Raw genomic sequence first — 25,293 nt, forward strand, 5'->3', positions numbered from 1 at the left:
AGCTGGTTGCCAGTAACTTACTGTAGAAGATAAAGAGTCAAATGTTTCATGTTCATTCAACTTTGAACAAACTGCTGCCAGTAAATAACATAAATGTAAAATCTTCAGTAAGTTACTGGCAGCTAGTTGCCAGTAATACCCAGTAAAACTCTATATTTTTTACAGAAATTGTTTACAGTGAATGAAAAGTCAGAATTTACAGAAATGTTCAGGATTATTATGATGTTCTTTTTTAATTATTATTATTTAAAGTTTAAACCATATAAACCACGGTCACATTAAAAATATCAATGTGTTTGTAAAAATGTGAAATTGTCGTTTTATCAAAGTGTAAAACGTATCGATGTTATTGTCTTAAACTAATTTACCTTATATTGGCCTCTAGCATTTACCGGTTTGCGCGTGTGTGTGTATTTGTGTGCTCGCGCGTGCGTGAGTGTCAGGAAGAGGCTGAGCACACGCATGCTCGCGCGTATTTAATTCACGGCGTTGAGAGCTCGTGAGTCTGCGCGCGCTCTGCTGTCAAAAACAGATGATGTTTGACAAGCTTACCGCCTACACAACCGCCTGTTTTAAACCTTTCTAACCATAACAGCTAGTTTACTTCGCGGTCGTTTTACACATACAGGTAAGTCAAATTTGTTGTCTCTCATAATTTTGCTCTTCATGTGTGTGTATTTTAACTTGTGCTTCGTGTATCGCTATTGCGTGTCAGCCAACTCACGGTTAACCCAGTTAAAAAATAACAGGGAAGATTTAATCTGTGTCTAGCTGTACATTACAATGTCCTATGAGAGCACTTCGACGTTTGATTCATATTAGCATTGTCACTTTTGAAGTTTAACGTGGAAGTTTGTGTTAAATATCACACCATGAGTGATTGTTGATGAGAATAACGCGTATATGAACTTTAGATTCATAACATTTATTATAAACAATTGTGCATTTGATGGGTATTTTTATCTAAAGCGACTTGCAGTGCATTCAAGCTACACGTTTTATCAATAGGCTGTGCTCCCTGAGACTCGAACCCACGGCTTTTGAGCCGCGCGAGCTCTAGCTACAGGAACACTGTAGGATATTATGCGCAACCTCTAGGAAGATTTCTCCGTTGGTAATACTGATTTGGAACCAGTGTCGATTAACAAATAAAGATTGGTACGTAGCGCAAGGTCCAGGTTCCTTTTTAGAAACCACAGCTGCTGCCTCACGGTCCCTGTGTGCGTCACTGACAGAAGCCTGAAGTCCCCAAACAGCCGCTCCAAATATAACCCGTGCCAGACTGAGCCCGGAATGCGTCCTAACCGATCCCCATGTCGGCTGCTGGACCTTCATCCTGGCAGACAGACTGGATCTTTAAACGCGCGCATCTTTGCGGTGAGCTGCAGCGCGCAGTTGTGTGTAGGTGCGCGCAACTTTTGCTTAAACCTTTACCCATTGCACTTACATAGAATTGCCATGGTAACCAAAATGTCAAGTTACTCTGCTACATTAAAATGATCTAATTTAATACCCGAGACAATGATAAAAATACAAAGATTATGTTTTATGACCTTTCCGTTTATTATTAATTTTACTACTTTATTATTATAAAATACATTATAGTTAATAATGTGTGCTGTTTTGGCAGTAACTACAGCTGCTATGGTAATTTTTTGGCTGAAAAACAATACCAGTGTGCTTGGAGCTGATTATGAAATCTCTGTCATATAAGCATCCAAGTTTAAAGCCACCTGTTAGTTAACTCACATTAAGACCTTGATCATGGTGCCAATAACTGCTCCCCTGTCTCCTCTGTGTATGTGTGTGGAGGTGTACACCTTAACGCTGGTGAAAGTGAGTCAGTGGTCAGACATGAAGACGCGTTAAAACATGATAAGGGTGATGACATAAGAATGAAGGATACACTGTACGCAAACAGAGCTTGCATGCGTGTCTGCTTGCCATTCAGGGAGATTTCGTTCTAGGAATATAATTTAATGCACCTGCTACTGCAGTGAAAGGAGTGGTACATACTGTATTACAAGCATACAAGCCCTTGTTTGCAAGCTGACTCATCACTACTGAGCACACACATACAGTAGTTCCTTGATCTAAATCAGTATGATGATGGAGACCCGTGAATGTCAATTGGTTGTGTGTCTGGGTTTTACATTGTTTATACAAATGCTCAACTAACACAATTCAAAAAAGCACTAAAATGTCATAATTTATCTTCATTGCAAATGAACCTACAGCGATAGGTGTATAGTTTTTTTTTATTTCTAAAGATGTCATGCAACATGTCTGTATTGGCATTGGCATCTAATTTGGCTGGATTCTGTCAAGTGACAGATACATTTACCAAATACCATCAACAACAAAAATCATGCATTCATATCAACTGATATGATTACACTGATCTACAAGATGAAAGCCTTGGAAATGAACACAGCTAAATTTGACCAGAATTGGTAATAAAGGAAAATTAAATCCTAAGGTGTCCTGATCAGTGGCAGCTCGTGACTGCTCATCCGAGGGTCGCAAATTCAAAATAAGTGTTCGAAGTGTCGTGTGTTTTGGCTTGCTTTGAATGTGTGTTTGTTGCATCATGTGAAACATGTACATCACATGTTTCGTCAGGGTAAGGGCCTGCTGCACACGCGTCAAAAATAAATAAAAGAGACGCTCACGTTCACAGTATACACGAAAGACACTCCCTTAAAGGTGCAGTGTGTAATTTTTAGAAGGATCTCTTGACAGAAATGCAAAATAATATACATATATATACTATATTATCAGGGGTGTATAAAGAACTTTTTATAATAAACCGTTATGTTTTTATTACGTTATGAGACGTTTTTTTCTACATACACAGAGGGCCGCCATGTTTCTACAGAAGCCCTTAACGGACAAACATTTTTTACTAAGTTGTCTCCGGCGGCTATCATAGCTTCTCTATGCATTTCAAAAGTGAGGGGTGAGCAGTGGACTGAGCCGTTGGTTGCAATTCCCAACCTCACCACTAGATGCTGCCAAAATTTACACACTGCACCTTTAACAGTAAACTCTGATTACACCTGAGATTATACGAGTATCTGACGAATGCGAGCGTTTCTTTTATCATAAACCCTTAAGACGCGTCTGCAGCAGGCACTTGTTTTGACAAGACACGTGATGCACTTACACGCACTCAAGGCACAGAACACACATTTTGAAATAAGGAACCACACATGTGACGGGCTACATGTTGTGACAAACTACGCATCGAGCGCCCACGAAAAAAGAAGTCACCGGCCGCCATTGGTCCTAAGTGTTAATTGGCTCCAGTTTCCAAGATACAGATTTGGGTCAAAATTATATTATAAAAATAATTCATTTTCTGTGATAATGCTCCATAACTTTAATGCAAAATGTGATATAGCAATGAAAATTATCATAATAAATGTATCTTTTTATTGATAAAACCAATAACATAACTTTCCATTCATTTTTTTGATGAAACTTTTCATGCTTTATTAGTTGTTTTCGGAGGGAATATCCGATTCTCATGAAATGCGTATAAATAGCACACAGTGTGAATATTGTGCAGTACATACGCCAAACTCCAATTTTGCGTGCATATCATATGCCAGTCCTTCCCGTTCACTTATGTGACGCATATTTTCGTGTTGTTTTATTTATTGGTTAAATAATACAGTTAGATAATAATCTTTAGCCTTTAGCCTCAAGATGACAATCATCAGAGGTTCAAGACAAGTATGCAGAAAAATAATGGGGTATCCTGCATAAATGTACCAATCTGATTAATTTTTTTTAATCCTCAGGAATCTTTACAGCCATCTGTTCTGGCAGGAGCTTGAAAAGAGGAGAAAAACATCTTGGTACTTACTGACTTGGATGGTCATGGAGCATATGGTGGATTATGACTGATGTGATCATTGAAACTGCAAATTTCAAGATGTCTGAAATGGAACCTGAAACTCTTCCAGAACGCACTATAAAGGAGCAAACTCTGCCCCCATGTTATATCATGGAAACAGAGAACTGTCGTCAAAACAGCAAGGTGATAATGCAGTTCCAACAACTCCTATCATTTTACTTTTTAAGACTTATTTTTATAATTTCCTACTATTTAAATTTCTTCTATTCTTTATTGTTTTCTAAAGCAGCAAGAACCAGCTGATAACCAACATGGAAAGCTTCAAAAGAATCTGAAGGTAGGATCACAATTCAGTCATTTTAAATATCTATGTGGCTATTTAGTTTATGCTCTGGGGAGTGAAGAACATGAATGAGTTTCGAAGCCGTGAATATTTTTTCTCTTCTTAATGCCAAGATGCTAATAGTAAACACTGCATTCACTCCCTTGATGGTACAAAGATATTCAACTCCAAAATATAAATCATATCAACAGCTTTCAGACAGTTCAGGAGCGGGTCCAAATTTTTTAAAAATAGCATGCTACTTACAGTGTAGTATTGATTCAGTCATTCAATGAATAGTATACACACAATCACTACAGAACTACTAACTTTTAAGATATACAATTTTTTGTATATCCACAAATACAACAGTGTCCTTTTTATTTATTTGGCAGACTTTGGCATCTTATGGTGCTTAAAATAAAAAGGTTTTCCTTTTTTAGTATGTGTGTTCAAACCCATGTTTTGTGCTGCTTACACAATGCTTTACCTTTGAGCTATACAGGAACATAAGCCAATATGTAAAAGTATTTCAGGTCTACAGGCATTTCAATACCTATTTTTACATAACTGTAAATCGAAATAGTGATTAAACATTTTATATTTCAAAGTAAACTACTCTGTTATTGTAAAAATAAACAGTCAGGTTAGTAGCTAAACAGGAAACATATTACCGTATATTTTGCATGTTGTAAAAAAGTACACATTTTTGTATCTGGTTAGTGTTACATATGTGACCCTGCCTGTGAAAACCCAGCTAAAGTCTTTTATTTCGATTCTGTTTTCTATGTAAAATCATCCAATACACTGTAAAAAAAATATACAAATATATGTTGATTTGACAAAAATGCTGCATGTTACTTTAACTTAAACAATGAAGTTAAACAATTCTAATTTGATTTTATAAGTTATGTCAACTTTTCACAAGCCAAAGCTTAAAGGCGGAGTCCACGATGTTTGAAAGCCAATGTTGATATTTGAAATCACCTAAACAAACACGCCCCTACCCCAATAGAATCTGGACCTTCTGTTAATAGACCCGCCTCACACATACGCAACCCGTCAAGGATGTCGGTTAGCAGACATGCTCCTTACTGCTGATTGGCTATAAGTGTGTTTTGGAAGTCGGCCCGTCTCCTTTTCCAAAGCGTTTTTCAAACATTGTGGACTCCGCCTTTAAAACTGTAGGTTGTTTTATTTTTATATTTATTTTTTAAGTTATTTTAAATTCATGCTGCATTTTTACAGTGCAATGTAAAGAACATTTTGTGAAAAAAAATAAACAATTTAAAATTTGATTTTATAAGTTCTGTCAACTTTTCACAAGCCAAAGCTTAAAACTGTAGGTTATTTTATTTTTATATATATTTTTTAAGTTATTTTAAATTTATGCTGCATTTTTTACAGTGTAATGTAAAGAACATTTTGTGAAAAATATAACCTTTATATCTTTAATGTTAACTGAGTACACTCTATAAAATATGTTGGTTCAACTTAAAAAAGTAAATGTTCATGCTGTCTTAAAATTTTGAGTTTATTCAATTTAATTAAAAATATTGGTTGACTCTAGAACCAATATTTTTTAAGTTGAATTAACTCAAATTTTTAAGCCAGCACAATCCCTTACTTTTTAAGTTGATCCAACAAATCTTTTTTTACAGTGTAAGATTATGTCAAATAATAAAATCAGTGTGAAATTAATTGCTAAAAATAAACTTTGATGCTACTCAGAATTTGATTTTGAGACTTCAGCCTGGATTTCACAGGCAGGGTCACATATTTGTTGTGCGCTCCTGCAGTGCAATGTCCTCTTTTGTGTGATGTGGTTAAATTGTGTGTTACAGGCCAAAGGGAAACTGGTTCGCAGTACAGCAGTATGTGATGAGTCTTTATCCAATGAGGAAAACAGCAGGGTAAGAAGAATTACATTAACCATTTATATTCTCTGTTACATTCAACATAATCTAGTACATCACATGCAAGTGAATTATCGTGAAGGGACTGTGTTCTGTCTGGGCTTAGGAGAACGAGAGCGAAACAAGTATATCTAGTAACCATGGTGACAGTCCTGAGTATGAACATGAGGGAGAGGAAAGGAGCAAAGAGGGCACTACATCCAAAAAAACAAGTTTATCCAAAGGTGATTTACCTTGGTGTACGATAATTTTTTTTAACATACATTCAGTTCTTTGCATGCATAAACTGTAATAATATATTTGTGTATTTTTATACATCTTTCAGAGCCTAGTCTGGAGTATACCGACTCCACAGGTATTGATCTGGAAGAATTTTTAATCACTACTCTGAAGAGCAGTCCCCGGTGAGTAAATACAATACAGTAAATTACAATTACATTTCATTTGGTAATACCACAGGTCAGCTATTTTATGTTAGTAATAGACATGCAAGTACAGCATGTCCTACATTCTTGTATGGGAAAAGACAAAAAGATTCGTGCAGGTCTAGTTAATATTCAAGTGCATTCTAAAGTACTCATTTATTTTCTTCTCATTCAAACCAAATCAGTTAATTTTCTGGTTTTCAGGGACAGACTGATGCTCTTGAAACTCGAACAAGACATGCTTGACTTCATGACAGACAACAGGTAATGGACCATACATGTCTTTCACAGTCTAAAGTAGAAATAGTCTATATTTCAGTAATGAGTGTTAAATGTCCTGTCTCTGTAGTTCTTACAAGAAGTTCCCTCAGATGTCCTCATATCACAGGATGCTGGTTCACAGGGTTGCGGCTTATTTTGGTCTGGAACACAATGTGGATCACAGTGGAAAAGCGGTTATCATCAACAAAACCAGCAATTCCAGGATGTATGTGTGTGTGTGTGTTGTAGAGAATGTATGTGGGGTTGTGAAAGATGGAGACTGAGACCAGTGGCGGCTCGTGACTGCATCCATGTTGCATCCATGTGCATCACACGTTTTGTCAAAATAAGTGCCTGCTGCACACACATCCGTTTATGATAAAAGAGACGCTCACGTTTACAAAATACTCGCAAGACACTCCCTTAACATTAAACTCTGATTATGCATGATATTATACGAGTATCTGGCAAACGCAAGTGTCTATTTTATCATAAAGGCACTTATTTTGACAAGACACGTGATGCACATACACGCACTCGAAGCGCAGAACACATATTTTGAAATAAGGAACCACACACATGATGGGCTACATACATATTGTGACGAACTTCGCATCGAGCGCCCACGAAAAAAAGAAGTCACCGGCCGCCACTGATCGTTTGTGACCCTGAACCACAAAACCAGTCATAAGGGTAATTTTTTTTTAATTAAGATTTGTACATCATCTGAAGGTTGAATAAATAAGTTTTTTATATATTTATGTTTTTTTAGGACAGGACGATAATTGGTCGAGAAACAAATATTTTTTAAAAATCTTGAGAAAATCGTCTTTAAAGTTGTCCAAATGAAGTCCTTAGCAACTGCATCCACTCACTAAAATGACATTTTTTTATATACTTAACCTAGCAAATTTACAAGATATCTTCATGGAACATGTTTTTTTACATAATATCCTAATGATTTTTGGTATAAAAGAAAATGTTTAATTTTTTATGCATACAATGTATTGTTGACTATTGGCTGCGACTTAAAGGCGGGGTACATGATCTCTGAAGGCCAATGATGATATTTGAAATCACCTTAACAAACACGCTCCTACCCCAACAAAATCTGGACCGTCTTTTGATAGACCCGCCCCACACATATGCAACTATGTCAGTGAGTAGACACGCCCCTTACTGCTGATTGGCTACAAGTGTGTTTTGGTACTCGGCTTGACTCCCTTTTCCAAAGTGTTTTTGGAAAGACAGGTTTTGTCGCCCAGGGTCACATTATTAATTTTACTTGTTAACTGATTTTTTTCCCATCTCATTTCTTCTGGCATAGAGGGCAAAAGGTTTACCTCTCTCCCACTGTTTTTCAGACCAGAGCATCGCTTTGGTGAACATGTTCAGGAGGAGAAGACAGAGGAAAGAAGATCAATACTAAAAAGAGACAGCAGTCAGGAAAAAGACGACAGTCAGGTATGAAGAGCGCACTTCACTGACCACAGACCGAATCATATCGCTACATTAAAGGCAACAATGGCTCCTTTAATAGCTCTGATCTTTGTGGTTGGTTGACTTGCGTCTGCATGCCTGCTGTTTTTTTATAGCTGAGAGCTTCATCGCTCAAAGAACAGATGAGGAGCCGGTCAATAGAGGAGAGAGAGGAAGATTACCAGAGAGTTCGAGATCGTATATTCTCTCAGGATGTAAGAAAACATTATGAAAACACACACACACACACACACACACACACACACACACACACACACACACACCGTTGTACATTAAAACTTTGACCTCTGATTTTGTTCTCTTTGTTTTCTACAGTCCACTTGCCCTGCACAGTGTGTTTATATTGAGACCAGGTAAATTTATTGAATGAACAAAGAGTTTAAAACCTGTAATAAATAATTTGTACGTACAGATTGTCTCTTATGTACAATATACCTCCATGTTTGTGTTTTCTTCCAAAAGTAAAGTTCAAAAATTCTTGCCTAAGACCACCACAAAAATAACTATAACACTTGGACTTTGTGGGTTATTGATGTAATGTAACATTACTATACTCAATCATAACTCTTTCTTCAATACTTCTTGTTTTTTCCTTGTCTGCATGCAGAGGCCCAGAGGATAACAGTGTTTTTAGTGAGACTCAGAGGAAAAGACAACTCTTTAGGTGAGAAAAACATTCTTTTAAATGTTTAATTTTTCAATCTTAAATAATTTTGTATTAATTACACTTTAAGAAAAATATCTACTATTTACTAAATTAAACAATAAGAAACATAGTTACCATATGTTTACTTTAATCAAAACATGGTTAATTTTCATAAGGACATTGCAACAAAAACGTAAAACGGTTGAAGGGCACCTATTGTCCGATTCACGATTTTACATTTCCTTGTGTAAGTGTGTACTAGTACATGTTAACGACAGATGTACTACAATGACGTGAGTTATCATCTCCAACATAAATCTCTTTTCTTGGACTACAATAAACATATGGATTGTAGGCAACAGTTTACTTCCTGGGATTGGTGATGTAGAGATGACATTATCATAATTCCTCCCGCTTTGACTCATAGCCTGTAAGTTAACTTCTGTTAGCATTGCATTGTGAGCCAGGGCTTTGAACCAGATTGTTTTCCCAATAGGTTCGTTCTGAACAGAAGCAGTATTTTAACGTTTCCGGTTTTCGGTTAAACCCTAAATTTGACGTTTCTGAACCGGTTAGAACAAAAAATAAAGTTCCTATCCATATCAGCTGTGGGACATACAAATAAGTAGGCTGATCATTAGGACATTACACTTTATTATTAGTCTACATAATTTTACTTAAGTCTCTATCTTGTCATCAAACATTAAAAAAGGCTACATTATGTAAGCGGCATCACTGTAATTCTGACATGCTTACATTTGCTTCAGCATTATACATGAATTAAGACAAGGACCATTTTTGCCATCTCGTTTATTGGCAAACAACCTAAACAAATTTTTTTATTAGAAAAAGAATACTGTGAATACTTTTCGAGATCATTGTGATTGTATGTGTCCTGTGAAGAACAGAAAGATTGTTCGTTTGGTTTTTGAAACGCGTCTCTCTGTGTATGCACTTTTGAGTGCACTTTAACACGCGCACACACACAGATGGAGGACGAAATCCAAACTGCGCTTCGGGAAGAAGACGCAGTCGCTCCACATAACGTGAAAATATTGTTGTTTTTCAGTGCTTTATTTGCTAAATGTATTTTAATGGACTACAGTATGAGACACAGTAGCACAACTCTCTCTCAAGTTTATACATCATGAGTTCTGATCTGAAGGGCATAGGGATAATCACATTTGATTAGAGTTGGACCGGACACATTCAACCACATGTGCGTCTGTGCGTACAGAAAAACAGCTTACTTTAGCGCCTTTGCGGTTAAATTGTTTAAAATCACTTAAGTGTTAACATTTGCAAGCCTTTGAAACAGGTCCAAATGATTAACTTTCACCCTATTTAAATTTGCGTATTAATCCTTGAATCGCATGCGAGCCGAACCATGGGTGGTGATTTGTACGGATCACGGATCAACTGGGATCCGTTACACCACTAGATAGTATTAAAAAAATTATTGCACAGAAATCTTGTTAAAGAATGAAAAAAATAACGGTATTAACCGGTACCATTATTTTAAATAAACGATTCTGTTCTGGAACATATCTTTTTTGAAAGTTTCTTGTTTCGTTTCTGTTCCTTGCAAAACATCAAAAGTTTCTAGTTTTCATATAAACATGGTAAGGAGCGTGAGATTTCCGGCTGACGTCAGAGGTATTCAGACCAATCACAAAGTACCGATTAGCTGGCCAATCAAGGACACAGCGCCTTTCAAATCGATGAGTTTCGTACAAAATCTGTGCGTTTCAGGAAGAGAGTGAAATCTGGAGCTACAAAAATGTACGATATGTGGAAAATAATGTTTTTTGAACCATAAACCACGCAAACACATTGTATTATACCAGATACACAAAATAACATTGTTTTTAGCAATGAAATAGGTGCACTTTAATTAAGCTACGTTTGGAATATATTTAGTATATATATTATTTAAATAGTATTTAAAGAGAGGCGGCTTTTTAACAAAAGTAAACCTACAGTATGGTTTGTATATTTGCAGGGGTAACAGGGACGGTTCTGGTCGTCTGTCTGGCAGCAGGCAGAGCAGTTCTGAGTTGGACTCTTATTGGAATGATCCTCGACCTTGGAGTAGCACAGATTCTGACAGCTCCACATGGACATCTAAATCTACACACACGCGCTCAGACAGCAACTCCAAACTGTGCAAACCAGGTGCAAAAACACCCTTCCTCTTGTTCATGTCAGTCGAGCTCTAAAAAAACCCCTTAAGAATAAATCTCCATACTTGGAGAACAACCCAGGGTTACATTCCCTTTCTGTATAGTTCAGATTAGTTTAAATCTAGTAAATAATTCAAACGTCTATACATGCACACACTGGAACCATGTGTTCTAGATCTGCCAAAAATGAACACAGTGTTAATGTCTGATCTGTTGCCTCTCTCCGATCAATAGCATCTGAGTCAGTGCTGCCCTATAATGTGCCCAACAACAGCCCTGCTTACATCATTGTGCCTGCTGAGTCATCAATACCTCCTGGAAGTATCCTACTAAACCCACACACAGGTACACACACAACACAGCCTCATTTATGCACTTGTACAAAAAAATAAGACCACAGTCAATTCATACGCATGTTTTCTCATGAATGTGTCTATTTAGGGCAGCCATTCCTGAATCCTGATGGAACTCCAGCTGTTTACAACCCACCTGTAAGTCAGAAGCCAATCAATAGCCAGGTGCAATCCCAAGCCCCACCCCCTCCACCCCAGCAGCAGCCAATAGCAAACCATGGTGTCACACAGGTAAACATAAAATGAAGACAATAAATAATTATGGGAGCACGTAGGATGCTGGCCAATTTTAGGTAACACTGATTATTAGTGTTTATGGTTTGAGTATATGTATTTGTATATGTATAATAGCATACTAGTGTATGCATCATGTATTCTGTACATAAAGTATTATGAAGCTAAATAAACTACAGCATAAAATACTAATCTGCATTGGTGCAGTACACGTGAAACGTTATACATGTGTCCTTTGATTTCTGGTTTAGTTTCAATACTCTGCAGTGACGTACCTTCCACCCCAGCAGTTAAATGTTTCTACCTCTCAGCAACATCCAACAGAACAGAGTGTAAGTAATAAATGTTGGTTTTTATTAGTATCTGGCTTACTTTTTTTTGCAAAACTTTTTTATAATTTGTTGCACCCAAGCAGAGCCCTGAAAGTATAACCATGGCCCTTAAAGAAGTGTTTATGTTACTTAAAGGGACACACTTTTTTTGAAAATATGCTCATTTCCCAGCTCCCCTAGAGTTAAACATTTGATTTTTACCGTTTTGGAATCCATTCAGCTGATCTCCGGGTCTGGCGCTAGCACTTTTAGCATAGCTTAGCATAGTTAATTGAATCTGATTAGACCATTAACATCGCGCTAAAAAACAGCCAAAGAGTTTTGATATTTTTCCTGTTTAAAACTTGACTCTCCTGTAGCCACATCGTGCACCAAGACCGACGGAAAGTTAAAAATTGCAATGTAACTACAGAAGAGTCGAGTTTTAAATAGGAAAAATATCGAAACTCTTTGGTTATTTTTTAGCTTGATGCTAATGGTCTAATCAGATTCAATGGATTATGCTAAGCTATGCTAAAAGTGCTAGCGCCAGACCCGGAGATCAGCTGAATGGATTCCAAAATGGTAAGAATCAAATATTTAACTGGAAAATGAGCATATTTTCAAAAAAAAGTTAATGCATTTTGTATACAGTGTACACAACATAAATCATGACAAGCATGTTTGTGGTTCTCAGAGAGAAGATATCGCCTCTAAGTTTGGTCACATGAGCTTAAGTCGGCAGTCTTCTGGGGATCTTCCAGAAATGACCTCATTCTACATGCAAGCGGCTCCGGCCACGCACAGCTATGCCCCGCCTCACCAGAGTTACGCTCCATCTCACCATTCAGACAGTTACATGAGCCCGGGAATGGCACTGGCTCCTCCCACAGTCCCACCCCCTCAGAGCCATGGTCAACAGAGCAACCAGGTATGAGTAATAAAGCAATTCACTTAAAATCTAATGCAGATTCTCTAGGCCTGGTAATGAGATACTTTGTCCTGTTTTTGTCTAATTATGAGTCAACTCTGCTCTCGGCTCTTAGGTTTCAATGTACAGTTACCCCGTTCATTGTCCCAGTGCATCTCAACAATACGGAGCAGCCAGTTACAGCGCACAAACAGGTATACGTGAAGCCTCTCCCAATCCCTTATGTATTGATATGACAGTAGTAGGAGAGGGAGCCGTTACACTGTAAGAGATGGTGCTAGTGGTCTCACAGTGAAGCGGTCTCTTCTCCTGCTATTTACATCAGCCCTCATCAGCCAGTTTGTGATGTGTGAACATGAAATATTAATATAAACTATGCAATTGTAAACTTTTGAGTCTATAATAGTGTAGGGTTATGATAATAACAATCAAATCTCACTCAACAGGGTACCCAGCTATGACTATATCTAACCAACAAGGCTGTCCTGGCATGATGGGAAATCCGATTGTACCCCAAACACAGCCAGGCATTTTGGGGCCTTACCCATCTGTATCCTCCTATCAGGTACTTGTACAAATAAACAAAATGCAGAGAACAGCAGTTCATGCTCATCTTATTATTTATGGCAAGTATAAATATTATGCATTAGATCTCATATAATAAATATATGTGCTACATCTATACAAGGTACCACAACAACAGCAACAACAGTCATCTTATCCATCTACAATGCTGGTTTCGGGTCAAGGTGGACAGACACAGTGTTTGGTGCCCCCTGCTGGAGTTCAAGTGTACTGTAATTCTTCTCCCCCTCCACCACTCGGTATGTTAGGGGTCTCCTACCAGTCAACTAGCTGCAAAAATGGCTGTAACATGAATCAGAACCAATGTTGGTACTGAAAGAAACAATGTATTTACATGATCATGATTTATCTGTGAAACTTAAACATACCCAATATTGTAACAAGCTCATGTTTCAGTATTTGGCCGATTATATGATTGCAGCTGCCTTTTGTGTCCAAAGTCAGAATTTTTTCAGGTTTTTTGCTACAGTAACAAAATTGACACTGACTAATTCGGACAATTAATTCGGACCATTACAATGAGTACCAAATAATTGAAAATATAACCATTTGAAAAAGGCAGAAAAAAATAATAACTTTGGACACCAAATGTACCTCACCCATTTACAGTAGCAGCCCAATAATGTTCCACACAGTCTGATTGAGCCTTTTTTTTAAGTTGTTTCTTTTACTTTGATTATAGAGTTTTATTGTATGTGTTATGATAGCTGTTAGAGCATAATTTATACTATTTATATTATTGCTGGTGTTTTTGCCTAACGTATAAGATGCAGTATATTTGGATATTTTATGATACTATATTTATCTTGTTTATAAAGGTATATATTACATGTTTGAAAATGAACTTCACACAATACAGGAATCTGAAAATTATTTTTAAACATCCGTTTTATTAAAATGTAACGTTTACCTATGTAACACTGACAATATGTGTATTACTTAAATATATGGTCCTACCAGTTTGACGGACTGTTGGTGCTTTTTGTATGGTCTACACACATTTATATGAGAATCAGCTGATATTCTCACTTGATATTCTCATTTCTTTGAGCTTTGACGTACAGACATATTGTTATTTATACCATTTTTAAATAATATAAATAACACATAAAAGTACAATGTAAAAAGTGAAAGTTGGATTAACTTAAAAATTGTTTTAAATTTTAATTTAAATTTTCTCACTTTAAGTAAAAAAAAAAATTAAGTTGAAAAAAAAAACATTTTTAGGTGTTACCAATGTAAGTATTTTTTATTTTTTTGCTTTTGTTTTTTTTTACCTTAAAATTTTCAGTGATAAAGATTCAATTTTTTAGGTGTTACCAACTTAAGTAATTTTTTAAAAGTAACCAACTCACTTTTGTTTACAGTGTAGCAAGGCGTAGGTCTGGTATAGAGCAGGAGTGTCAAACTTAATTTCATCCGGGGCCACATCAGCATTTTGGTTACCCTCGAAGGGCCAGTTGTGTTTATAAGATTATATGAATGTATCTCTTTTATGACATTGCATATTTACCTCTGCAATTAATTACTATTCGTTTTGGTAATAACTCAATACCTTTGAAAGTAGAAGCCCTGGACAAAAAATGACAAAATGTATTAGTGTGCAACTATTGTACAAATAATTATATTTGTATTATGAATTATAATTAGGGCTGGGTATCAATTCAGATGTTCCGGATCAATTTCGATTTCGATTCGCAAGCTATCAAATCGACTCGATTTAATTTCGATTACGATTCTCGGATAGATTTTTATACTCGATTCAACTCGATGAACATAGATTTAATACAAATACTATATTTATAAAAAAGAACACTGAACATAAGTTTACAAGGGTAATCAATTAAAAGAAATTAAGAGCCACAAACCTGTATATTGTATATAACTCTTGTATTTTAGGTACACTTGGGTACATTAAAACAGAACCCATCTCTAATTTTCAAATGCATACGTTAAATAAAATACAAATTTGATGCAAGATGAAAAATGTATGCTGAAAAAAATCAGAACAGTCGAGTGGTTTGCGTAAATACATATGGAAAAAAATTGATTTGTGGCCTTTGAGAATCGATTTTTAATCGACCACGTAAAAAAAGAACGATTAATCGGAAAATTGATTTTATTTTGCCCAGCCCTAATTATAATTATAATAAAATAAATTAATAAATTATAAATTTAAATAAATTATCACTCATAAATCACATTAAATAAAAAAATACTTTGCGGGACAACATTTTTTTTGCCAGCTGCTAAAAAAATTTAATCCAGGAAAAACTTCTTAACATAATAACAATAAAATGAATGAGCTGTAAGCTTTCGTGGCATTGAGTTTTACACCCCTGGTCTCGAGCTATTAGTTTCTGTAGAGATCAAGCACCTAACTGCTACATGTTGTACGTTTAAAATTAAGCTTTTACGACACTGACATACAAAGACAAAACATTGCGAATATGTGTCGAAGTGTATTGGTTAAAAAACAGGAAAACAATTTAATTTAAAGTTCGCGCCAAATTTGCATCTTCTCTTCAGTCTGACTGACATACAGCGTCATCTGCTAATCAATCAGCATGGCTTCTCAGGTAAGTTGCAAAGATTTAAAGTTGTGGCTTGCCTTATTTGAGTATGAAAATATTCCGGACTTTTTCTCTAAGCCCGTTTAGCTAATTTTTAATCGTTGCAAACGAGTTACAATTTAAAACTCCTTCCACCTGTTAACATAGCAGTGGGCCGCGAAGGTTAACGGCTTCATTGTGTCGGCCGCGAGCATGCGGATCCGTTGATTTGTTATAATAAAAACACGGGTTGCCAGGTCTGCGTAATAAAACCTTTTTACAGTCCATGAATAAAACCAGCCCAATAATCCTATCCCAAATTGCAAAAACTCTATATGGCACTTCCACATACCTAAAATACATCTTTACACTCTTTGATAACAAGCGCTAATTGACGACACACCGCACATCCGGGTACTGCGAGTCCTCATCATGACCCGCACTAATGTATCACACCACAGTCTCTTTTCTAATTCATGGTGTGAATTAGTTACAAATTAGCTAATAAAATATTTCAAATCATTATTTAGGCTATATTTATTCATGTTACAGCAAGTAGTCTTGTAAATGAAGCAGGACAACGACGTTAGTGTTTGTTTCCCAGTAAGTTAGGTAACCATATAAATAAACCATGTTCCTACCTAACCAAAAACAAACCTTTTAAAAAAATGTTCTGGGAACCAAAAATATTTCCTGAAAATGTACATGCCGGGACACTTTGCTGAAAACAAATGTACAGAATGCACTGACACAACTTTAAATGAGCTTTAATAGAAAGGCACATATACAGCCAGAGTGTAATTGTAGGATTAAAAGCTTTTAAATGCAGAAACAGTTTGAAACTAAACTCCTCTATTTGGAAGAGACAGTCTCTGCTAGGGCAACAGAGCGTTGTATTTCAAGTATGTCTAAACTGTTAAGTCACAGCTGAGTTCATTGGATATCCCATTACTCCAATGGCTCTTTTGTACCCCCAGCTTTGTGTGATTGTATGCATGTGCATTTTTAATAACGGTATGAATGAAGATAATATTGTGTGTGGAAAGGGATCAGAATCAGATCGTTCCAGTTTTGCTCTTTTGAGTGTGACAAGTCTGCTTTAGCTTACTAACGGACGTAAAAGTTCAATAAAAATAATAAATATGTATGATTTAGCATTATGACATAATGTAAGGAAGTGTACTTGTGTTTTCACACACTGGGGGCATGAAAAGAACACATGGCATTTGTTAATGAGGATGACAATTCACAGAAGGAATAAAAGGCAAAGTTCACAAATTCTTAAATAAATGTGTTAATAAGGTCAAACTTAAGTTAAGATTACAGGGTTACAGTTCTACTCAACTAAAAGTGCGCATTATAAAGTGCACACAAAAAGAAAAACTAAAAACATGCAAAATCGCATCTTCCGGGTTCTGGGGTTGGCAGCCATTTTCTTCAGCCTAACCGTACTGCCGCACCAACGAAAATGGCTACCTTCACATACAAAAATACACTTAAAGCGGTCGCAGCCCCTGTGCTGCAGTGTCTGTGTATAAGCCTTGAGAGAACGGTTTCGAGCGGGACACACACAAACACAGAGTTTTACATTGCCTGCATGATAGGTCGCATTACACCTTTGACAAACCTGCCTCTATCTTTTTGTCCCAGACACACATTCATTCGTTCAGTCAGTCAGTCGCACAGAGCCCAACATCAGTCTACTAAGGAAACAAAAACACAGTCACAGACATTTTTGTGTAGTCCGTTCTGGCCTGCTCTACCAATAAAACCGTTGGGTCAAGTTGTTAATGAAAAAGGCTGAATTTCGGCCACAGAGGGTCTGGAAGCTTACCGGCAACGACACACACTCGCACACAAACAAACAATGCACTGCAGTACTGATGGGCCATATTTTCATCCTTCTTCTGCTTGCTCCCGTAGAGGTATCTGTGGTTAAGTGGTGCTTGCCTTCCATCTCCATCTCTTCATCTACTCTGTTCTTCATTCATCCCATCATCTCACGCCTCTATTTCTGAATCTGAAAGATGAAGAGGCGTAGGTTGATGTTTTTGGCAGCCAGCAGCTTGTTGCACTCCACGCTGTCGCTGATGGGCAGCAGGGCGTACTCGGTTTCGTTGGCGTCGTTGGAGAAGACGTGGTGCTGGATGACGGGTTTGATTTTCACATCGTCGTACGGGCCTTTCAGGAGCAGGAAGGAACACTCGAGCGCAGAGTTCACTTTGCTCTTCAGAATGAGCTGGAAGGACAGCGTGCGCTTGCAGGAGAGGTTGGGGTTACGTTCGGAGTCGTTGACCCGCGCCTTCAGCACCCACGTTTGGTTGAGCACGGTGAACCGTGGCGTCTCGTAGTAGAGTCGAGTGATGAAGTCATCGGTGCGGTACGGCCGGAACTGCACCTCTGAAGCAAGAACAAACAAGAGTTGTTGATAGTATATACAATATTTTTGCATGTAAGGGTATACACACAGTGAGGAAAATAAGCACCTGAACACCCCGCCATTCTGCAAGTTCCCCCACCTAGAAACCATGGAGGGGTCTGAAATTGTCATTGTAGGTGCATGTCCACTGTGAGAGACAATCTAAATAAATCCAGAAATCACAATATACGACCTCTCAACCATTCATTTGCATGATTCAGCTGCAATCAAGTACTTGAACACCTGTCTATTGCCTAGAATTCTGACCCTCAAAGACCCTGTAAGTCTGTCTTTAAAATTTTATTATCCTACATTAGATGCACCTGTTTGAGGTTGTTAGCTGCATAAAGACACATGTCCACCCCATACAATCAGTAAGAATCCAACTACTAACATGGCCAAGACCAAAGAGCTGTCCAAAGACACAAGCGCAAAATTGTACACCTCAACAAGGCTGGAAAGGGCTACAGGAAAATTGCCGAAAATTGATGAAAAAAGGTCCACTGTTGGGGCAATCATTAGAAAATGGAAGAAGCTAAACATGACTGTCAATCTACCTCGGACTGGGGCTCCATGCAATATCTCACCTTGTGGGGTCTCAATGATCCTAAGAAAGGTGAGAAATCAGCCCAGAACTACACGGGAGGAGCTGGTCAATGACCTGAAAAGAGCTGGGACCACCGTTTCCAAGGTTACTGTTGGTAATACACTAAGACGTCATGGTTTGAAATCATGCATGGGACGGAAGGTTCCCCTGCTTAAACCAGCACATGTCCAGGCCCGTCTTAAATTTGCCAATGACCATTTGGATGATCCAAAGGAGTCATGGGAGAAAGTCATGTGGTCAGATGAGACCAAAATATAACTTTTTGGTCATAATTCCACTAAACGTGTTTGGAGGAAGAAGAATGATGAGTACCATCCCAAGAACACCATCCCTACTGTGAAGCAAGGGGTGGTAGCATCATGCTTTGGGGGTGTTTTTCTGCACATGGAACAGGGCAACTGCACTGTATTAAGGAGAGGATGACCAGGGTCATGTATTGCGAGATTATGGGGAACAATCTCCTTCCCTCAGTTAGAGGATTAAAGATGGGTCAAGGCTGGGTCTTCCAACATGACAATGACCCGAAGCACACAGCCAGGATAACCAAGGAGTGGCTCTGTAAGAAGCATATCAAGGTTCTGGCGTGGCCTAGCCAGTCTCCAGACCTAAACCCAATAGAGAATCTTTGGAGGGAGCTCAAACTCTGTGTTTCTCAGCGACAGGCCAGAAACCTGACTGATCTAGAGAAGATCTGTGTGGAGTGGGCCAAAATCCCTCCTGCAGTGTGTGCAAACCTGGTGAAAAACTACAGGAAACGTTTAAACTCTGTAATTGCAAACAAAGGCTAATGTACCAAATATTAACATTGACTTTCTCAGGTGTTCAAATACTTATTTGCAGTTGTATCATACAAATAAACAGTCAAAAAATCATACATTGCGATTTCCATTTTCTTTTTTAGATTATGTCTCTCACAGTGGACACGCACCCACGATGACAACCTCAGACCCCTCCATGATCTCCAAGTGGGAGAACCTGCAAAACAGAAGGGTGTTCAAACACTTATTCTCCTCACCGTATGTTCACTTCAATGCGTTATTTTGCTGTATTTTGCTTTCACCAGCTTTTCTCCAGAGCATCGACTGGTAGAGTTACGTTGAATGCCTGTTTAAGATCTGTTTATGTCATTTTGTGTTCTCCGGAAGCGGAAATGTAATATTATTCATACTAACGTTTTAGTTTTGATTTCCCATGGCCTATCTATTTGTGTACCTGTGAAGCCGATCTTCTCAAAGCACAGCAGGCTAAAGATGCTATTGTAGAGCTGTAGCTCTCTGCGATGGCTCTGGTCCATCTCGTCCAGTATACCCATCAACTCCATACCGGTCTTAGATGGGTGGGAACATTCTGCCTCATGAGCGCTGAGCTCATGAAAAGGCCCCTGCCATGGGCAGCCAATCCGCTTGTACTTACACTGTGTCACTCTAATTCCAGAACAAATGAGAAGTAATGATAAAATGACCGACCAAACACCATCAACTCTATCAGGCATTGCATAAATAATGTCTTCAAAGCTAAGTTTATGTGTCTATTACCACCGGGTTAAGAAGAAATAGTGGGGAAATTCAATAAGAATTGTGCCCATTGATAGCAGTTATTTGCATGAATTGCATGCCCCCTTTTTGCAAGGGAAAATAAACACAAAAAATGGCAATTCACACTTTGGAGTTACCCAACTTGCAGGGTGGTGCTAAGTTGCTAAACGCAGCAGACCACTGCACTCTGGCATACTTTACTGGGACTGTATGGCAGCACTCTACCCCTAAAATGCAGAAGGTGCACACGTCTTAGTGCACTTGTAATAGATTTTAGGTCATAACATTCCTGGCCATCATTTGAATGTTATTTCATGAATAACTGCACTAGGTACATAGTGGTTGACTATTTCATATGGCAGAATCTATGATACATATAGCACCTTGTTGAACCCCCTTGCATGTGGTTAGTGAATTAGGTGCATGTTGTTGGACTTATGGGTTGAACATGATCTTTGCTTGGCGCTGTCAAGGTGTTTGTTTTGTGCATTGGTGTGGCAGTACCTGTCCTGGCACTCTTCTGTCTGATGGCGATCCAGGCTGGATCGAGGGAATTGTTTGAGGCAGTAGCTGCAGTCGGAGGGCAGTTCACTCACAGCTTTTTCCACTGCCAGGTTCCTGCAGCACAGACTCTTACTGATCTCACAGCGGCAGTTAGGACACGTGGCCTGTTCTTCTTTGAGACGTGAGTCAGCAAGCAGGTGAATAAAACAGCCTGCGCACATCAGGTGCCCGTTTGTGCACTGTGAAATGAGAGCACACACCTTCAGTTTACAGCATAGAGAGCAACACAGCTGAAACCATTACACAGGCTTTTATAATGAGCAAATGTTGTGCAGGGGTCTCTCTGAGTAAATGCATTGTTCTGGTTGTAGGACTCAGGATGGAGTTTCCCCATTTTTCCAAAGTAAATGCGGTGGTTTCCTGAATGACTTGGGGGACATGCCATTGACCATAATTTGAAGTTAACAGTAGTGCTGCAATATCACATTTATAATTACGCTTTTTGTCCCTTCATCTGAAAGCAGGTGATGGCGATTTACTATTAATCAAGGAACTGGCTGTACTGAAGAGATGCGTGTGACAATTGCGTGTGATTTATTGTGCAGCCCTAGGTAACAGTACGAGTCGGGGCTGCAAGATATATTGAAATACCACCAATGGTTGCAATAACTGAATGATTATGCATAGTCAAAGTTTTAGGTTGATCCAGAGAGACTGGTGAAAAAAAGAGTGAAGATTCCACAACAAAAAAGTAAAACGTATGTTTGTTAGATAATTTACAGCTTTAAAAATATTTAATCCCACCCAATTTAAATTTTACAACCTTCAAGTATTATCGTATCACATACGGTATATCGCATTGTCTATCAAGTTGTCACAGTTTTCTTGAGTATCGAGAAACCCCCTGTTGTGAACGGCACTAAAATTAGACTTTGCTATCACAAGGAATCAAAAATGTCTTTGTTTAAATTAGGCCTACTATGAAAACTTAAAATTTGTCCAACATATTGACTGTCAATGTTTTCATGTTAATGTTGCCTATAGACGGTTTGCCAGTTTACAAACATTACAGGGTGCACGCGCATCCAGGAGGCAGAAAGCCCGCTTGGTGAGCTGATCCGCTATTGCAACAACCTTAATTATTGAAGCGTTTTTTTTATTGTTCGTATATAAATAAAACTTGATTTTAGTTGGATGTAAATATATGTACATATATACATATATATGTATGAATAATATGATACATGTATGAATAATGTGATACATGTTAGGCTAGTAACGTAGTAGTCGCATATACTGGTATGTTAACATCAGGCACCCAGCACTGACTCTGTTGGTACTATTTTCCACGCAACAACTAGCATTTTGACTTACAGACACCGCTACTAGCCTACAACACAATGCACGTCTCTTCTTTCTGCCTCTCGGTTGCGCGCGCAACCAGTTAATGACGTTGCCATGCAACCCATCTATTGAGTCATCAGAGACTTACTGTGGGTTCACACCAGACGCGGAAGAGCCGGCAAAAACATGCTATTCGCGTGTAGTAGGATGCTTAAACATTTTGACTTTACTCGCTTCATTCCCACGTAAAATTCTAGTCACTCGAGACATTCACACGTAAATTTGCGTCATGGGAGGGGCTTATATAGCTCAAATTGAGTAAACTTACCAGGGTGTTCGACCTCCTCACTCTTGTAAATTCCTGTAAAAGTTTGAATATGTGTCTTGTAGCAATTATGATTGTCCTCCATTGTTGTTTTGTTTTTCTGCCTCCGCTCCCTTGCTGTAATCACGTCACTGCTAAAGCAAGCTCCTGATTGGTTAACGCGGTGTAAAAATCTGACAAAGTTCAGATTTTTAAACTCATGCAGATCATGCGGCAACGCTCAATTCGTGCGAAACGCGCCATTTGTGCCATTCGTGCTTGCCGCGCCGCAGGATGCCTATTCGCGTCTTTGCATTGACTTATCATGTAAATCACTCCCGCTTGCCGTCTCTTTCATGTCTGGTGTGAACGCACCATTAGGTTGCTCAGTCAGGGTGAGGTAATAATAAAAAAGCACAAAACTATAAGAAGCTAATGATATAAGAGTGATTAAAAACTAAAAAGTTTTAGTGTAAATCAGTGAAAAAAACTAACAAAAATGGTATAACCATTTTAGGCAACAGAGGAGGTTTAAAGACAAGTATTTGTGAATATTAATATGAATATATAAGTAAATTTAAATCTAAAATAGCAAAGTTAGGCATCACAAACAAATGCATGTTATAAACCTGTTACAACACGTTTATTAAAACATGTATTTTATAATGATATACAATGACAATCCTGACCCAAATGCATTGAAATCCTTTTTTAAAACAGTGGTTAACAATGATTTTATGATTAGTCCAAAGTGTAACTTAACTAATAGTTATTGGATTAACTATTTAACAGCTAATCTATATGACAGGAGGTAAACCGCTATGTTGAGTCAGTGTTCGAGTAGCATTTGATTTAGTTAACTTTTAGTTTACTTGTTTGTTTTATTTCACTGCATGTTTGTTTTATTTGCTGGGATCCAAACCCTGATTTAGTAATATATGGATTATACTGGAGCCTATTATAGCTCTGATGTGGTGTGACATTTAGCATGAATCACATGATACCTTTATGGGTCAGTCAGTGTGAGATGAGTTGATGTTCGCTACAAGAACACGAGTGAATACAAAATGTCTGAATGTTTCACGTGCTGTGTCAACTACTTTCTCTCTGGTTTCACAACAGGCCTGTGTTTACGTTCGTCATAACATTCATACACACAAGTCAGAACCACTTAAACTAGTATGAAGTTACTTAGAAGATACTGCACATGTTGTGAATCAAGTGTGTGAAAACATAATAGAATGTTAAAGGGAAGTTTTTTTGACAGCTGTTTTCAAGCTATGGCTTCAGAGGGATTGTTAGGGGTACATATTTGGGGGAGGGGTGATTGGGAGAGGGCAGCAGTGATTGGGTTAAGCAGAACATGTGACCACCCTGATTGTCATGTTTGCAAAAACAGCTGCTCAGGTCAGTATCGAATTAGGCTTCAGTGTATAACATCTAAAACTTTACAAAATATCAAACGAGCCCTTCAAAAGAAAAAAAAAGCAAAGAAACTACTATTTATCTGTTTGTAAATGTGTTCAGCAACTATTTTATTAGACAATGCACAGTGTGAGTCACACACAGACAGACAATAGGCAAGTAGCCAGAATGACAAAAACGTTAACTCCGCATATTTTTATCATAAACTGCAGTATGTATCCGTCTCACAGGCTAAAAAGTCATTTTAAATGGATGTAAAGTAAAATGATGTTATACTATGCGACATTTGGACTGGTGAGAGACAAAGCCAAGAAAAATAATAACCCTGCACAAGTCAACTCAATACTTACATAGTTTACATGGTACACAGACGCTTTTGGCAGGTCCAGACACACAGTGCAGCACAGCACAGAGTACAGCCGCTCTTCGAGCTTCCCCGCTTCCCCTTCCTGGTGCCTCATGCGCTTCTTGGGCGGTGCGTCCGGGTCGGCCTCGGAACCAGGACCGTCTCTCCGCAAGCCGGACTCGTCTTGAATACCTACCAGTCCTGCGCTCCCCGGACCCGCATCCATGGCGCCCCCTGGACCGACACCGAGACCGGATGATGAGGAGCCTGGAGCGGCCGCTACGCCTAATTCCATCCTCTCTTCCATCGATGACATCCAAGTCCGGTCCAAAACAGTCACGGGGGGATGATCGAGCACAATGTTCGTTGACTGTCAATGTGATGTCAGTCTATTTGGCTTGCAATAATGGGGTATCTGGGCAGCCAGAAATGCATTCACTAGTAAACAATCCCTTGATAACAACCCTCAGTTTAAATAGATTATTTTCGGGTAATAAGATATAAGATTAGTGTACAGTGAAAATATTTTCATCTGTGCTTTGCTGCATGGGCGCCTATAAATTTCTGGATAGATCTCGGGTTAGCTTTAGCTCTCGGCTTGTAAAGAGAGAGGAAAAACAGCCTTTTCAAAGGCTCAACAAAACAACAGGCTGTTGTTAAGTGCCGTTATTCGCTGTGACAGCACGCACACGGCGACGCTTTGGGACCCGGTTGGGCTCTTCGCCTCC

At 38.3% G+C, this 25,293-nt stretch overlaps 2 protein-coding genes across 3 annotated transcripts; one reads left to right on the forward strand and one right to left on the reverse strand.

Moving 5' to 3' along the window:
* The first annotated feature begins 443 nt into the window (after positions 1-443).
* On the forward strand, positions 444-14,491 carry arpp21 (cAMP-regulated phosphoprotein, 21). 2 transcript variants are annotated; one of them, XM_073858316.1, is made up of 20 exons: positions 444-628; positions 3,807-4,045; positions 4,149-4,199; positions 6,029-6,097; positions 6,207-6,324; positions 6,426-6,504; positions 6,730-6,789; positions 6,875-7,012; positions 8,151-8,250; positions 8,382-8,480; positions 8,602-8,639; positions 8,894-8,950; positions 10,935-11,107; positions 11,350-11,460; positions 11,557-11,699; positions 11,954-12,034; positions 12,711-12,944; positions 13,060-13,138; positions 13,391-13,509; positions 13,633-14,491. In XM_073858316.1, exons 2-20 carry the CDS (start codon positions 3,905-3,907, stop codon positions 13,843-13,845), a joined length of 2,103 nt encoding a protein of 700 aa, XP_073714417.1. In that variant the 5' UTR covers positions 444-628; positions 3,807-3,904; the 3' UTR covers positions 13,846-14,491. The 2 variants fall into 2 exon arrangements, with proteins under 2 accessions (XP_073714417.1, XP_073714418.1); XM_073858317.1 differs by having other exon boundaries at positions 4,152-4,199.
* Positions 14,492-16,832: 2,341 nt separating this feature from the next.
* On the reverse strand, positions 16,833-24,881 carry zftraf1 (zinc finger TRAF-type containing 1). The gene is made up of 4 exons (XM_055219031.2): positions 24,579-24,881; positions 21,147-21,385; positions 20,320-20,531; positions 16,833-18,481 (listed from the first exon to the last, which is right to left on the reverse strand). The coding sequence occupies exons 1-4, from the start codon at positions 24,879-24,881 to the stop codon at positions 18,090-18,092; spliced, it is 1,146 nt and encodes a 381-aa protein (XP_055075006.2). The 3' UTR covers positions 16,833-18,089.
* Between the last annotated feature and the right edge of the window lie 412 nt (positions 24,882-25,293).

The sequence above is a fragment of the Misgurnus anguillicaudatus genome, chromosome 20 (assembly GCF_027580225.2).
Source record: "Misgurnus anguillicaudatus chromosome 20, ASM2758022v2, whole genome shotgun sequence".
NCBI classification, from domain to species: domain Eukaryota; kingdom Metazoa; phylum Chordata; class Actinopteri; order Cypriniformes; family Cobitidae; genus Misgurnus; species Misgurnus anguillicaudatus.

Excerpts from the sequence above, each read along its gene's own strand:
- arpp21 (XM_073858316.1), top strand. The coding sequence starts at position 3,905 with ATGACTGATGTGATCATTGAAACTGCAAATTTCAAGATGTCTGAAATG. Across the intron at positions 4,200-6,028 it reads AGCTTCAAAAGAATCTGAAG|GCCAAAGGGAAACTGGTTCG; the intron begins GTAGGATCACAA and ends TGTGTGTTACAG. Across the intron at positions 11,108-11,349 it reads CTCCAAACTGTGCAAACCAG|CATCTGAGTCAGTGCTGCCC; the intron begins GTGCAAAAACAC and ends TCCGATCAATAG.
- zftraf1 (XM_055219031.2), bottom strand. The coding sequence starts at position 24,881 with ATGTCATCGATGGAAGAGAGGATGGAATTAGGCGTAGCGGCCGCTCCA. Across the intron at positions 21,386-24,578 it reads CAAAAGCGTCTGTGTACCAT|TGCACAAACGGGCACCTGAT; the intron begins GTAAACTATGTA and ends CTCATTTCACAG. Across the intron at positions 18,482-20,319 it reads TGAGAAGATCGGCTTCACAG|AGGTGCAGTTCCGGCCGTAC; the intron begins GTACACAAATAG and ends TTCTTGCTTCAG.